The sequence below is a fragment of the Varanus komodoensis genome, unplaced genomic scaffold (assembly GCF_004798865.1).
Source record: "Varanus komodoensis strain SLA01 unplaced genomic scaffold, ASM479886v1 scaffold10, whole genome shotgun sequence".
In the NCBI taxonomy this organism is placed as follows: Eukaryota; Metazoa; Chordata; class Lepidosauria; order Squamata; family Varanidae; genus Varanus; species Varanus komodoensis.
In genome coordinates this window covers 34,582,209-34,598,634 of record NW_025335269.1, presented here as the reverse complement: position 1 = coordinate 34,598,634, position 16,426 = coordinate 34,582,209, and the positions used below count along the sequence as shown (strand labels likewise).

The 16,426-nt window shown below is 38.7% G+C and overlaps 1 protein-coding gene across 2 annotated transcripts in view; it reads left to right on the top strand.

Moving 5' to 3' along the window:
- TRAPPC12 (trafficking protein particle complex subunit 12) overlaps positions 1 to 16,426 on the top strand; it is a 64,054-nt gene that overhangs the window by 18,930 nt on the left and 28,698 nt on the right. For both annotated transcript variants that reach the window (XM_044418703.1, XM_044418712.1), the window contains 2 exons: positions 4,976 to 5,089; positions 6,074 to 6,212. In XM_044418703.1, the coding sequence (XP_044274638.1) occupies positions 4,976 to 5,089; positions 6,074 to 6,212 (253 nt within the window). The remainder of the gene's footprint in view (positions 1 to 4,975; positions 5,090 to 6,073; positions 6,213 to 16,426) is intronic.

The following is a 16,426-nucleotide window of genomic DNA, read 5'->3' as shown; positions in this document are numbered from 1 at the left end:
TGCTCAGCTTTTGCTGCAGATGTCATACAGCAGAGAGCAGATGGTGTCCATTCCTTTAGTTTTATGTCATCTGCCTCTGATCATTTTAAAATACAGGATACTTTGTATGCGTAACTGAACAAGGCCTATGAAAATGGGATTAGTCTGGTGGCTAAGAGCTGTGAACCAGCTCAAATCTCACATGAAGTCACTAGGTAGCTTTAGGCAAGCCAGTGTTCTGTCAGCTTCCCACCTGCAATATGGGGGCAATAATACTGACTTATCTTGCAGGATTCCTGTAAAACAGTGGTGAGGAACCTTGCTGCACTGCAGCTTCTGTTAGTCTGATCCGGCATAGGCAATGATGAGTTATGATGGGAGTTGTAGTCCAGCAACATCTGGAGTGCTCTAGTATGTTGTAGGTAAACATATGGGCCAACTGGAGTAAAACAGAGAAAAAAGAAGCTTGATAACTAAATCCCAGGATCCCCCACCCCCACTTGTCTGTCCTCCAAGTGCCTCTTGCACCCAGCCCAGTCCCAAAACTGAGCAAAATAAATTGCCTTCCTAGTGCCACCACCACTACTTTTTTGTCTTGCTTTGCTTGTGCATGAAAGGAGCAGAACTTTATCCATGCTCTTTACTCCTTTTCTTCCTCTAGAGACAGCATAGGACACCATGTATATGGCCTTCTGTGGCCATTATGAGTGGCACCCCACGCAAACAGTAAACAGGGACAATAAAAGAACAGGGAAGAAGGGGTGGTAAAGAATGCATCCATTGTCCAAACACTGTTTCTCGCAGATGACAAACATTTCCTAGGACCAATCTGTTCTCTCAGTTTTGCTGTAATTCTTTCTGGGGCTGCATGGAACAAATCATTTCACTTTTTGCCACTCTGAGTGTGTAGGTATGGCAATACTGAGTGCTAGCAGAAGATTTCTTCTTTTCTTTTGAGAGTGAGCAAGAAAAAAAAGGAAGAAAGTGTGTATGAACAAGTGTGAGTGCAGGTGTTGAGGTTTTTACTTTTTGCCACACAGCTGCAGAGACCAGATGGGAAATAGTGATAGCCAGCAGGTATTTCAGTGTTTTAGTTCTATTTTGAGGAGAATGAGGGTCCTAGGAGACCCGTACTATCATTTAGGGCTGGTTTTGGAGATTTATGTGGTGCATATGTAAAGATTTTGCATACTCACATCCTCCTGCCCCTGCTCACTTTTGGCTAAGCCAATCCTCCTTACTTGTTAGTAGTTAGGACTAAGCTGGAATTTTGTATCACATCGCTTTTCACTGTTATTTCTAAGCAGGCGTTGACAGGAGAACTTGTGGAGGGGATGGTGATTGTTGAATGCCATGCAATGTCTTGAGGGTACAGCAGGACATTGTGGGCTCCAGGCAGTGCATTCTGATGGTCTTCTGTGGGTCAGCGGTGTCACCCATTCCTCTGCTTTACTCCTGGTGTCACTTTCCCTTTTCTGTGTTGCTGCTGTGCTCAAAAACTAGGAGTGTAAAGGAATGTTTTAGTGTGTGTCCTACTAATATCAGATTCAAAATCTCCCTTGCTATCATGATCTCTGTTTCCCCTTATGCCATGCATTCCTTCTGAATTTAAAGTCCTGCTTCTCTATATTGCATTGTACAGGTTCTCCATGTACTGTGCATACTCCCTGTGTGCAGACTTACTGACTTGCAGACATTATCTTGCAGTGGATAGGACTCGGTTTTCCTTTCTGCAATGGGTTACTGTTTCTTTTTTTAAATGTGAAGCGTTGCTGCTGCTTTAGCAAAAATGAGTGCATCAGTGCTTTACTATGTTGTTGCAAACCACTAGATGTGCCTCATTCTGCTTTTCTTGATCTCACCCCCCACTTCACCAGTTACAGTGGGCACCAGCAATTACTGACAAGATGAGTTAAACAATACCTGTTAAACAAGCAATCTGCACTTGCTGCCATAGCCACTACCTGCCAAGGAACTGTATTCTGAAATTTCTTCCAAGTTTCAGGTAGAATTTTTTGGACCATTTTTCCCAAGTTGCTTTCCCATAAGCATCTTTCAGCATCTCTAGAAATTTCATTAGAGAGTCAATGCAGTGGTACCATGGTAACCTTTAATAAATGTCATGACACTATTTCCTTAACAAATGCATGCCATGATTTTTTTTCTTTCATTGTAGTACAATACATTCAGTCAGTGAGCTCAACCGAACTGGGGCTTCACCCATAATGATTTAAGATGTTGTTTCTGTCTCTTGTCAAAAGAGCAGTCCAAAAGGAATTATGAGATGCATTGGGTTCGATTATGATGTAGTGGCCAGGTATACATTTTCATAAAGAACTGACCTTTATTTAACAATATCACAGTTTCATAAATTATGATTACCATTCCTCCTTTAAGAATACCTCATCTCAGTTACAAATATCCCATATTCAAAGCTTCTCACACTTTTTCTGGATTCTTCATTTATTTTTAGGTGGCAGAAGGTGTGAACAGTGTACTGTTAGGTGTACTGTTAACTTTTGTCCCATAAAAACTCCGTCAGAGTTATTCATGTATGATCGTGCCTTAATATGACAAAAAACAGTAACTTTAAAGACTCTTTAGTTAAGTCAACATTTAAGGGTTGCTTTAAAGAACTTAACAAGAACTGACCCAGGTTAGTAATTGTTTGTAGTTTCATAAACCATGAGAACTAATGTTGGTGCTAAATTCTTCCTTTCTTCTTCTTGTGCAGTGTCTCCAGCATGAAGTTCTTTGTTTTACCTTAGTATTTCTTGTTACAGCCCAACCAGGGAACTCTGGTTTAATGCTAGTTAACAAGCTTAGAAAATAAACCAGAATGTGATTCTGGTTTCTTTTCTTGGTTTATTTACTGAAATTAAGCCAGAATTCCAAGTTTGGATAAGCAAGGTACACTGACTTAATAGAAGCTAGGTTCTTTGTAACACTAAGGTCAAGGAGATGAAAGGGAAGGCCGCTTGGCCTTAACACTTGTTCACTCTTTCAAACCATTATCCAAACCAGAATGTCAAAAAAGTATCCTTACTCTTCCCTTTCATCACTTCCCCCACCTCCATTCCTGCTTTTATACTTGAATGTGCTCAAGATATTTGAAATAATGCCCTCACGTTGCCTTACAAATATAGTATGATATGACCCAGTTCATAAAGTAGTGCAGGTAGAGGCTTCTGCCTTAACATAGTTTGCAAATCAGAAGACAAGCAAGAGAAAGGAGGGAAGGAAGTGTGTGTGAAAAGCAACCTGAGGCTGGTTTTCATTTTGTACCAGACTGTAGTCTCAATTGTAAAAACATATCACATCCCAACTGCTGTGCAAGCTGTTCTTGGGGGCCCAGTGGAAAAATGGTGGATTGGTTTTTTGTAGGCATTACCACTCAGCTGCAGCTTAGTAGCAAAGGGGGTCTCCTGGTGCTTGCAAAAACAGGAAACTTTGACTTCAGAAAGCAAAAGTCAGAAACTGTTAACCACAGAAAGTTTAGGGCTGTTTGAAGAGGAAAGATGAAGAACATGGAGAGAATTCCAGTGCATATTGGAAGTTTTAGCAAGAATCTGCCATTTTTCTCCATCATTACTTCGTGATGGAGGCCAACACACAAGCTTATTTCTTCGCTTTGAGCATAAATAAATACTTCCATTGTCATGGATCAATAAATGAATGGTGTGAGTCTGCCTGCTTCCCAACTGAATCTAATGTGCCACTGTAGGATGTTTGTAAAGGATAGCCTTATGGATTAGAGAAGACTGGAAAAATGGTGCATAAATACCCAAATATTTTTTTTCTTACATCAAAGGGGCAAAATAGTTAATGTACATTGTGGTTTGTGGTTTCTGCCTGATTACTACTTGCTTTCACAGAATTAGTCTATGGTGTCTTAGTAGTCTGATGCCATTACTGGGTTATTTATTATAGTATTTTTGTTTTATTTCCCAGTGCAGCCATTCAAGACAATTACAGTACTTCACCTTAGTTATTTATTTCATTTTTAATACCAGCCAATAGCCAACACTCTCTGGGCAGTAAAGAAAACATATATTACTTAAGAAAACATATATAACTACAATTATGAACTCACCCCGTCAGAGCCTGTTTCAATCATTGATAATTTTTTGTAAAAGCCTGGATAAAGTTAATTCTTCCCTTCTATCACCGTTCTGAACTGACTGAATTTAACACAGAGAAATGGCTTTCTTTTTGCTCATCATGAGTCAGGATAGGCATAAGTTGGCCTTCTTCTGAGAAAAATCTTCTGATATTGAATATATGTTTGAGCTTGAAGTATCCATTGTGGCAGCCACCAAACACTTGCCTGTTATTTCAGTCAGATGTCTAATAAATACATCAGCGAGTTTGCATCTCAGAAAGTAAAATTCATTTGTGTGGACGGTGACCTCTCTTTCCTCCTTTGGGGGATAATGCTGCTCTTTCATTTGGTACCACATCTGGGTGAATGGTTAGATGTTTAAAATCTCAAGTGAGTATATTCGCTAAAATGTTCATTTTGACCCAGTTGTATTTGCCAAGTAAACTTTATTGAATGACATTCATGAATTCATTGGTTCAAAGCTAATAGCAACATAATTTGTTTCCAGAAAGAATAAAACAGGGAGTTCTTGGGTAAGAATAGATATAATTCTGTGTAATGGCAAAAATGTTTCATATTTCAGATGCATTACAAACTCATCACTGAGTTTCTGAATGGAACAGTCTCTGGCCCCTCCTAATAAACTGTGTATCTGTTTTACACTTGCAATCTTCTAATTGTAAATTGTGAGTCATGCCTGGCTCAGTTTTTTGCCTAATTATACAAGCAGCTTTGACAAATGATATCCTGATTCCTACTGGCCAGCTTTACTGACCTTGTCATTATTACTAATGGTAAGCTGTAGCTGCTTCAAGGAAAATAAGCAGCTCCAAGTTTTAGGCAGCTGAATTTATTTAACCTGTTCTTTTTCTTTTCCTACCCCTTTTCCACCAGAGCAGCAAAAACTGGAGAGCAGCAGTTGACTTATGTGGAAGACTTCTGACTGCCCATGGTCAAGGCTATGGTAAAAGTGGCATACCCACAAGTCATACAACAGACTCTCTACAGGTATGCTTGCCTTTCAGTCAGACAAAAGTTTGGTTGCAGTTTTGTGGATAGGTATAAATATCCATCAGTTACATTCACATTTTCCTGCATTCCAGAATCACACTTCAAAGCAGGATGAATAATTTGTTTCGCTTCAAGGATCCTGTTGAAAATGTAACACAAGCTAGGTGCCTGCAGCTAATGTATATATTCTTTGTACATAACTTGCATCAGTAGTGTAGATACCAGTCTAGCATTAAGAAACAGATCCTATCTGATTGGTTTAATAATCTGACAAGATGGGATTGCTTGTTCCCTGTGTATCATTCTTAAAGCCTTCCTTCATTTGTTTATATACTCAAGTTTAATCTTGCAGATGCTAGCACAGGAACAGAAAACTTTATTTTCCCTAAAGCAGATGTGAGATTTGTAATGGATCACAGGTTAATGGACTTCATTTTGATTCTGGAGATGAATATGTATTACTTTGCCTTTTCTAGCCTGGAAAAGTATAGTCTGATATTAATAAGCGTACAAATTTTGTGCCTAGATGGTTAATTTAAGAAGAGCATTTGTGTTACAGATGTTTCAGGAGTGCTGTGATGATAGTTTATAAAGACATTCCTTTAAAAGCAGCTGCAGTCTTTAAGTTTTAAATATTACTGATGCATACAAGTCATCATTTCTACACAGTACTCTATAGCCATGTGCTATTTTGAGCCTTGGCTAATGAGGTGGGATATAAATCCAACAACAGCAACAATAACAACAACAATATAATATAGGAGCCAAAAATAAAGTCAGAATTAGTTAAAGACACAACTACTTCCAGAATGTGAGGGCTTTAAAAAAAATCCCAGTTCAATAGATGCCTGTTTTATGGCTATTTGTGAACATGCTTTTATCAGCCTTTTATTTGTCATACCTAAGAGATTAAAAAACTGATAGCAAAGTTTATTGTGCTTTTTAAGGTTCTGACACGTTTAATTTTTTTCAACTTTCTAGCTGTGGTTTGTAAGATTAGCACTCTTGGTGAAATTGGGCCATTTCCAAAATGCTGAAATGGAATTTGAACCATTTGGGAATCTAGACCAGCCTGATCTGTACTATGAATATTACCCACATGTATATCCAGGACGGAAAGGTAAATTTGTTCATATTCTTTTTTTTAAATTACTGTTAATATTAATCATGTTGGGCAAAATGCAACCAACATCCGCAGCATTTAGGTGATTTCAATGGAAGATTTAAGAATGTGCTTAAATTTTTCACTGACAACAGTGAAACTTGCAAGTACAAGCTGAATGAATAGTTGAAAGAAACCCAAGTTATCACCATTTAAGACAACTTTCTAGATAAAGTCCTGCCTTCTTGAAGTTCTCATTTCACTTCCAGGTGACCTACAGTTGTTAAAAGTTCAGCACAGAGACAAGTATGAAGGATTATTTATTTATTATACCACCCAGTGGCTGAAGCATTTTGAGTTCTGCATTTCAGGCCCATTTGTTTCAGAAGCATTGCAGTGCAGGTATTCCTGACAATGCAATTGCTTCTCTGTAGACACGCATCAATAAATACCATGCAGTACTGTTGTATTTATAATGGTCTTCTGTACTACACACCAGTTTGTAATGATGCGGCTGGAAGAAATGGGTTGCTTCCAAAACCAGATCAACAGGATTTTACAAGTTTTACAATATGATTTCATGTCACTTGATGCTGTATACTGCTGTCATTATATGAGAAGTGGGTGGAGTGAAAGATAATCTGTACCGCACCAGAGCCTTTAAAAAAACATTGCTTAACATAGGTGCAGTGGTGTGTATGACTTCATTTGATAGGATTTGTATTTTACAACACCACGGCATCCTTTTGCTTTGTGCCATGTCCAAATGCAAAGGTATCCTTCCTTTGTCCCACTACTCAGGGGAGCTGTTGTAGCTGTAGCTTCCACAGTTTCTTTCGTCAGCCTTTCATCTTCATCATGCATTCCTCACTTAGAGGTTCAGAGCTATTTTGACTTTTTACACTCTTTGGTCATCTTTGCTGATGCTGGATAGCAAGAGAAACTATTAATTCTGAAGGTGTTTTTTCCCCTCTCCTCATCTCAAAGTCTGCCTTATGTTCCCCTCTCTCCATCCTCCAAAAATCAATTATTCAATCCCCACTTCAAATCAGCATGAAAGCCGATACACCTCTCATACTTCCCCAACTGTCATGTCACAAGCACATCTTCTTATCTTGTGGGCAGCCCACTTACCTGGGAATAAGCATTGTTGAAGTCAATGTGAGTTGCTTCTGTAGAAATGGGTATGTTTGCATTGTCAGCATTCTGAGAAAAGGTAATGAAAAAGAGTATAACTGGGAAAATTTAAAAAGATGTTGCAAACTTTATTTCCTTCATAACACTGATTTCACCACCCATATGACTGAGCACCAAAAGAAGAAAGAGGGAGGTATGGTGGGAAGCCCTTCTGAAGGAAGCAGGAAACTTGACAAGTCTGATCAAGCACTGTCCTCGATTCCTCACATGTATTAGAGGCTCCCTAAAAGGAAAAGCTGCTACTGATAGTCCCTCTTCTTTTCAAAACCATTGCTATTTTTCTCTTAATTTTTGTGACCACAAAGATATCTTTGTGTGCTGGAGTATTTTTTAAGTGAGGTCATAGAAGAATAATGCAGTTATTCACAGCTGTGCAAAGCTGTGTAGCTGTGCTTTGAAAAATACCATTTGAAAAATTAAATGACTGACCAGCCATTATCAACGAGTCTGGGTATTAGTGACCAGTAAATGAAAGACAAGTCCCTATTTTCTCCATACAGAGTCACTTCCCCCCACCTAAGGTGGCACTGAGGAAGAAATATTGTCAAACTGGCTCTCCAGAATGAAGCCACTCCCAGACATAGGCAGGATTGTGCTGTGCAGCTTTTTTACAACAAAATCACCATTATGGAATCATGTTCGCCATTACCGGGAGTCTATACCTGCCATCTACCAAGAGGAACTTCATTTGCTTGAGAAAACCATTCTGGCCACTGGTTCCATTGACTGAAGAAGAAAATGACAATACTTTTTTTTCTCTCTCTGTCTCCTTTTTTTAATATTGTGTCTGTGAGTTTATGAATTTGTAGGCTATTTTCCATTTTACTTTTAATCTCTGTAGAGTCCTTTGAAAATTATACATGTTAAGAATAATTCTTCATTTGATTCTTAAAATTTACTACATATCGTGTAAAGGTAAAGATTCCCCTGCACATACATTGTAATCGTGTCCAACTCTGGGGCCAGTGCTCACTTCTGTTTGTAAACCCAAGAGCCGGCGTTGTCTGAAGACACTTCCATGGTCATGTGGCCAGCATGACTGAACACCAAGGCACACAGAACACTGTTACCTTTCCCACCAAAGTGGTACCTATTTATCTACTTGTATTTGCATGCTTTTGAATTGTTAGGTAGGCAGGAGGTGAGGCAAAGCAGCGGGAGCTCACCCTGTCACGCGGATTTAAGCTGCCTACCTTCCAGTTAACAGCCCAATGGCTCAACCGTTTAACCCACTGCACCACCTGTGTCCCTACAAATTCACAAGGAATCATAGAGTCGTAGAATACTAGCATTGGAAGGAGCCATGAAGGCCATCAGTTCCAACCCCCTGCTGTTGCAGGACACCAGTTTATACCACCCCACATATTAACCATATTCTGCTTTCCTTAACTATGGTCCAGCATCTGCATATATAAACCATGGTTAAGGATTGGCTGCAAACCATTTTGTGAAAACATGGCTCCCACTGAATTTGCAAATTACGTTTAACATTAACTGTGGCTGTGTGCTGTTATAAGCCGCCCCGAGGCTTTTGGCGAATGGGGCGGCATAGAAATGGTTTAAATAAATAAATAAATAAATAAATAAATATGTCTGCTCTCCCGGTTTAAAGGATCTTGGTTACACTACCTCTGCTGATAAAATGACGAGCAAGTGTTGCTGGTGATTTTGTGTACTTACATATCCTAAACTATGCCTTCACTATTTGTCTCAGATCTTAAAAAATAACTAAGTAGTATGTTTATTAGTCATCAAAAGAGCATTGCAGATTCCTAACCAGTACTAAATCATTAAGTTTTATATTTCGTTATTAACAATAGTTCAGTGTTATGTCTACAGTGTAAAACACATTGAATTGTGCTTTAAATTTTTAAAAAACTAGAATCAGTGAATGAGCAGACATAATCAGAGAGCTTATTTGTCTGCCCACTCTCTGGTTTCTTAACTGCTAGGACTTAACAACTTGAACTTTTGTCAGATCAGAAAGTCAGATAGTGCAGGGATCCAGCTGATCCTCCTACCCCAAAGACTGCTGATGTACCAGATGTTCAATTCTTTTTTTTATGAACAAAGGCCACATCATTATTCCTGGTGGCCTTGGAGAAAGAAAGTACACAGTTCAGAGTTTGCCTTGAAATAAACTGTATTGAAAAAGAAGGCAGAATCTGTGTCATTAAGCAGCTAATCTTAATGGTAAAATCAATATAAATCATACATGTATTTTAGCTACTGTGCAATAACCATCATCCATGATAATATGCTGATAGCTGCTAATTTTTCCTCTTCATTTTTGGTGGTACAAGCATAACTGTAAAATGTTTGATTTATTTATCTAATTTTGATTCACAATAGTTAAACGAATTAGGCAATTAAAATGCACTTTGCAATCAAATGTGTCAAGATACAAATAAATAATGATTATGAAAGCGGTTGAAAATATATTACATTTAATTCATGTGTGTAATCTAGATCAATTCAAAATAGTCATTGAATTAAGTGGAATGCATTTAATTTTAGAACAGCTTATGAGTTTCAGGCTAGAAATGTTGTATATTTCCATGGATGTCTCTAACCTTTCTCATACTATTTCATCTTTTGCAACTAGATTAAATGTTTTACCTTCTATTCCAAAATAACATCTTCCTCTTACGCGCTTTCTCTGCATGAATCTCAGTCGCCCAATTAAACCATCATTTTCTGATACACTGAGTGTGCTTCACTTCGCTCTGTATAACTTTCTTCACTGTGAATCTAGAAACTCCCTTTTTCTTGCAGCTCCTTTTATTAATTAAAATAAAGCTGAATGAATTTATTCTTTAAGCATGCCATGATGTATATAATCCATAGGTCTGGCTTCTAGGGAAACTTGCCTGCCTGCAGATGACAGCTTCAAAGTGTGTAGGCCATGTCTCCACTAAAGCTTAGCTGCTTAAACTTAGTTCAGACAGTCACAGCAACAAGACTAGTTCAAGTGCAGACCCTACCTGATCCAGTGGAAAAGACGTTGTGCCATGCACCAGCTAAGGGGAAGAAAAAGCATGAATGAACCTTCGACTCTCAGCAATTGTGGTTGTCCTGTGTGATGACTGCATGGCTGTCTGCTTCATTATGAGCCGGCATGCTGGGAAACCTCAATTGGGTCTTGTTGACTTGCATTTTGAATTCCACTCAGCTCACCATGAGGCTCCTCTTTATTGCGTTTTTCAGATGAGGGTTTCAGGTATAATTTTTGTTCATTTTGCTTGAAACGCTCAAGCTCAGTTTTAGTAGAAAGCTGCTGTTCGGTATCTGTTCTGCAAAAGGTAATTTCAGTAGTAAGTGAACTTTTAGGAACTTATTTTCCTGAAGTTCTTTTGTTCTTTGGTAATCACTCATTCTTTGGAATTGAGTTGGTTTAATGGTTTGACTGAAGGAAAAGAGAACAACCTACCCAGCATCCCTCTTTCCCTATGTCAGGGAGCTGTTTTTTGCTGAGTGCGTGTCTTCAGGATTTTAAATGCACAAAGAGGGGCATATTCCACGTGATCACTCATTAAAGGTGTGACATATAGCCTGGCCTTTTGAAATCAGAGCTCTATTTGCTTTTCTGAACCCTCACATTTAAAATAAGCTGTAGTTGCACAACACGTGGGAGAAAGGGAAGGGGGGCAGGGGAAACATTGTTGGCTTCTGAGCTCTTATTCTGACAAGCAAGTATCCCTTCGTTTGGACCCGGAAATCCAGTATATATTACCTGTTGATTCCTTTCTTAAAAGGCAATTAAGTCAGGAAGATTTAATCACTTTACCAAAATGAGGGATTCTGCGGATGGAAACAGTAGGTGGGGAGGAGTCTTCATGGCTTCAGAAAGTGCTCACATCCAGGATATGGGAAGCAAATTGGAAAATAAAGGGGAGTGGGAGATGAACACTGTCATCTGTTTGCAGATCATTGAGATTCTGCTTTATTTGACTGCTATGGATTTGCTGCAATTTTACACACATGCACGCACACACGCACACCCAACTGACAGGAGGCTTTGTTTTGCGTGTTGTCTTATCCATCTTCCATTTGTTGCAAGATCTTGAAAGTTTTCTTTTTGCTTGAAGAATTTTCTTTACCGCCTTCTAGTTTTGTCTTTTTTTAAATGTATATAAATTGCATGTTTCTAAAACGTTGAAACAACGTAGGTGTGTTGCAGTGTTTTGGTGAAGTAATTACGACATGAGGGGGAGAGGAAAAAGGTAAGGCTGTGAAAGAACAGAAACTATGCTTCTTTTTCAGTGTGCAAGTTGACAAGGTTACACTTGAAGAACGTGGTGTGTCCCCCCTCTAGTGGCTGCCGCAAAAGCAGTAACAACCTGCAGTCTCATCTGCTGCTGAAAGCGTTTCCTTCTCTTCTCTTCAAAATTCCAGATTCCACACTGGAGATCCTTGTAGTTCAACCTCCTAAGATGACAACTTGGTTGCTTTTCCCCCTTGTTTATATTTTCAACCCTTATTTCTCTCCATTACACAAATTAGAGAACTGCAGCTATTTCTGCTGTTACTCAGCTAGTTCCGTGCCTAACATCATCAGTGCTAGCAATAATTGGCATAGCACAAGGAAATTCTGTGTCTGAAGAATTTTGAAGGTTATTTTTCTTTCCATTTCTCTCTCTACCAGGTTAGCCAGTACTAAATAGCCTAACTTCTGCTTTCTTCCTGTGTGTCCTTAGATACACATCTCTTGCACTCAAATTTCCCATTTAGTTTTCAGTAAGGAGCACACAATATATGCATTTGCTTTCTGTAAGAATTTCTGCCGCTGCTTTCACTCAGGATGGCTTACAGCCATTTAAATAATGTCCCAAAATAGTTTGTCAGTGTTTCTCACAAAAATTCCTCTTTTAGCCATGTTCAGGATGGTCTACACAATGCAAAAACAACCCAGACCTTGCTAAAAGCAATGTAGTCTTCTGGACCTATGTAATTTATTCTGCAAATAAATTGCTGCTGTTGTGAGATACCTGTAGATATACATCATTTTTCTAGCATGCCATGATTAACCAATGCACCTTGTTTATATAAGCCCCCATATTATGTTTTTTTCCCAATAAGGATATTTCATGGCTTATAATCCTAGATAGCGCACAGTTTGTCACACTGAAAAAGATTCATAGGTATGCCTCATGTGAACTGTTTGGCTTTGTCCAACTTTTAAATCTTTCCTCATCAGCCTTTGATAGCAGTGCTGCAAAAATAGCCTCTCTTTTACCATTCATTGTTCAGACTTTCATATTACAAGCCTCTATCCTTGTATACTTTAACTCTCTTCTTAAGCAGTTCCTTAAGAAACTCATTTTTTATCCCTTGTATTATATATTTCACTGTAAGAAGAATGGTTGCATTTATATTTTATACGTAATGGGTCCTTACACAACTAATTGAAAATTGCAAACTTCTTTTGGTGCATGTTCCGTGCCATGCATAGCTTTTAATTACTTTTTAAAATAATGACTTTGCTAATTATGATGAATCTGTAGGGGCTGATCTGTAATTCCATAGTTTTGTCATTCTATGCAGGACATTCAGAAGCATACAAAAAGACTAGGAACTAGGTTTACAAGATGGTATTTGCTTTTGGTTTTATTGGTGGGAGGGATTCATCTGCTTTCTCTTCTGTTTATGAATATTTTCAGTGGTATCATATACATGGATTATTTGAATGATTTATCTGTTTATTTGCCCAGTGCTGGCCTGAATTCATTTTGCTTATATTTTCTAATTAAGATTCTCCAACAAGTTGTGTGTGTGTGCGTGCACACACAATTCCTTTGCCATTTGGGATCCAGTGAAAAGTCACATTTTTGTAGAGTCTTCCTTCAACAGGATTAAGCTCTCCCATGATAGCTCCTTCCAGCCTGGCTTCTTAATTCTAAGCAAGAGGAAGCTGAAAGAAAATTCTTTGATGAAAAACAATATGGCGGTGTCATAGAACAACAAATCAAATCTTATTGTTTCAACTAAAGTTCTGATTGAGCATTCTCTCAAGTCAGTTAAGTCTTCAAAGTCAGCACTTCTTGTGCTTCTCTCATTTCATTGTTTTTACTTTTTATCAGCAGAACTCATGAGCCTTTATTGAAATGTCTTCATGCTATTTTCACCCTCACTGCACTCTGTGAAACTTGAGTAAGTGACTTTTGGGGCCCTTTATATTCTTAAACCTTCACACCCATCCAGACAGTGCGTGCTTATCCAGACACAAATGGCTATAAGTGTTTGTATACACACAGATACACACACACACACACATATGCACACACACGGTTCAGAACAATCTACCTTCTCAGGTTTACCTTCTGATTACCTCTTCTGTGATCCCATGACCTACTTTCATATATTTTTGAGGTAGCAGTTAAAAGATGGTGGTGATTGCAGTCTGAAGAGCTAATTCTTACATACCTGATATTTTATTTTCAGAAAGAGAGGAAATATGTTTCTTAGTTTTAAAAAATGTATTCCAGAATCACAAATCTATTTTCAATAAATTAGTTATGCATATAAATTAGATTATATCAAGGTTTTAGTAATATTAATTGAAGTATGTATGGAATAGTTCAACAAGAAATCATATGGTATTTTTATAAATGCATGCTTCCAATAATGTGTGATTTTAATTTTAATCGGTGAACTCAGACACTGGGTGAATAGAGTTCCACTAAAGCAGGGGGACTTTCTCTTCCCTCTGGACCCTACAATCCCTTAGCATCCCCCTCCAGAAAGCTCCTCCAACCCTCCAGAACAGACAGTGCATAGCAGGCTGCAGGAGAGTGGGAATTGAACCCTTCTAGTTTTACTGAAAGAAACTGTTCTCTTGGCAAAAAGGGTTGATTGGGTATCAGCCAGTGTTCTGTAGCTAGACTTTTATCTTGCACTTGTTTGTTTTGTTTAATTTTTAATCTTATGGGTAGGTCTGGATATTTGGTATGAAATAGCCTGTTTTTAAAATAAAATGTGCCCTGCCTTTCCATTGAAATTACTACCCGACACAAAAGGAGTTAAGTATATCAAATGTTTGCACAGGCATGGCTGTGGATATATCCTATCTATCTTGATACTTTTAATTAAAATGAGACATTCAAGAGAATTGGTTGTCAGTGGGGAATTTGGCAAGGCAGTCAGAATATCAAAGCTTGGCCAAAAGTGAGGTGATTATGCTAGGCAGGTCATCAGAGTAGGTAGCACTATATCTCATGGGTTACAGTCCATATTTGTTTGTTTGTAGATGTGCATATGTCCCGCCTCTCATCCTTGGTTCCTGAGGCAGCTTGCACCAAACTTTAAAGGTCATGCAACGAATCGGATGTATTAAAAAGAATAAAATGAGTAAAGCCAATCAAAACAGCAAAACTGCCTGGAGCAAAATACCATTTAACTCTTCCTCAGGCCCTTTTCTCCTTGTCATCTTCTGCAATCTAGAAGGAGCTGCTCTTGAGGGGCTGTATCAGTGGCTAAAAAGAATTGAGGAGTGAGTGGAGGGCCAGATGTGTACCTGTTGCCTCTTTCTGTCCTGAGTTATAAGTAGAAAGATATGTTTTTAGTATCAAGCTTTGCATATGTTCCTCTCATTGTAAAGGAACTGCTGATCTTATTTGACCTGAAGTTACATATCTGCAATTACGTACCCTGCCATAGCATTAAGTGACTCTTTCTCCATCAGTTAGTGTATTCATATACATGGAAAGCATTTTTCTTTTAGAGTGCAGTTAAGAAAATGAAATACTTGAAGCAAATTAGAGTGCAAAAAGCAAAGAAGCAATTGGTATTTGTCAAATGCAGTCTGGATTTTACAAAACAGCTGAAAGTGAAAATGGTTGGTAATAATTTAACTTAGTTTGGATGCAATTGGGAAATGGGACAAATGTCATTTTTGCAAAGCCATGGAATCCTCCCAATAAGTTGTACCTGTGATGGTCTCTTAGCCCTCTGAAAATAGTTTCACACTCAGACTCTGAACCTCGCAGAGCTCAGATTTGGCCTGTCCTTTATACGTGGTGTTCCCATTTCTGCACCAGACGGGGGTTCTGGTGTAATAAAGAAGTGGGGACAGAGTTTCCTGCGACCACCCAAGCTGAGTTGAGCCAGGTAATAATAACCCCACTTTGTAGGAAATTTACTTCAGTGCGCAGGTTGACTGCCAACTTTATTCACCGCTTTAAAATGAAGCTATGAGGTTAGCTCTGGCATTACATTTTTGTGATGAGGTTATGGATTTGCATGGCCTGCCAGCCTCTGTGCTAATGAGTTGGCCCTTCACGCAGCAGCATGTAGGGTCATTAACTTTCCTTAATAACCACTCTTGGAGCTAGCAAAGTCCTATTTTTCTCTGTGGTGTGGTGAACACAGAGGGTCTGTGGAGTGAAGCTTTTTAGTTCCATAACTGTCTGAACAAGGGTAGATTGTGAGTAGCAGGAATGTAATAAGGCAGAAAAAAGTGATTTGGGTATCAAAAGCACAAGTGACAGGAAAATAGACAGCTGTGAGGACACAGAAAAGAGACTCAAGCTCTGAATTTCCAGTGGTTAAGAAGACATTACCGAGTAACTCTAGACTTCTAGGCAGTTTTGTGTTACTAGCAGAGCCACCATCCCACCACCTGTGGTTGCTGTGAGGCATATATTGACCAATAGCCCTTTGCAGAAAATAGCCGTCTTGGATCACGTTTACCTCTCTGATGTGCTGGGCATTCAGCCCTGCCCTGCCTCGCCTCATCACAAAATGACCAGGTCACAAATAAGCTTCTGCCAAACAAATCCACTTTTCCACTTGGTCAGGCTCAGGGGTAAACTTATGGATGCTGTAGTCCCCAAGCATATTAAGATCTAATTTCTCAGATGCAAATATGTAAACCATAAATAAAATAAAAATACTTTAAAATGAGTTATAGCTTTCTTTCAACGCTATTTCAAGTATAGGGCTAACAGCGGTTTCTGAAGACGATGATAGCAACAGCAACGAAGGACAGATTTGCTGACCTTTAATGGCATTTGCAATTCTAATATGGTTTAGGATTC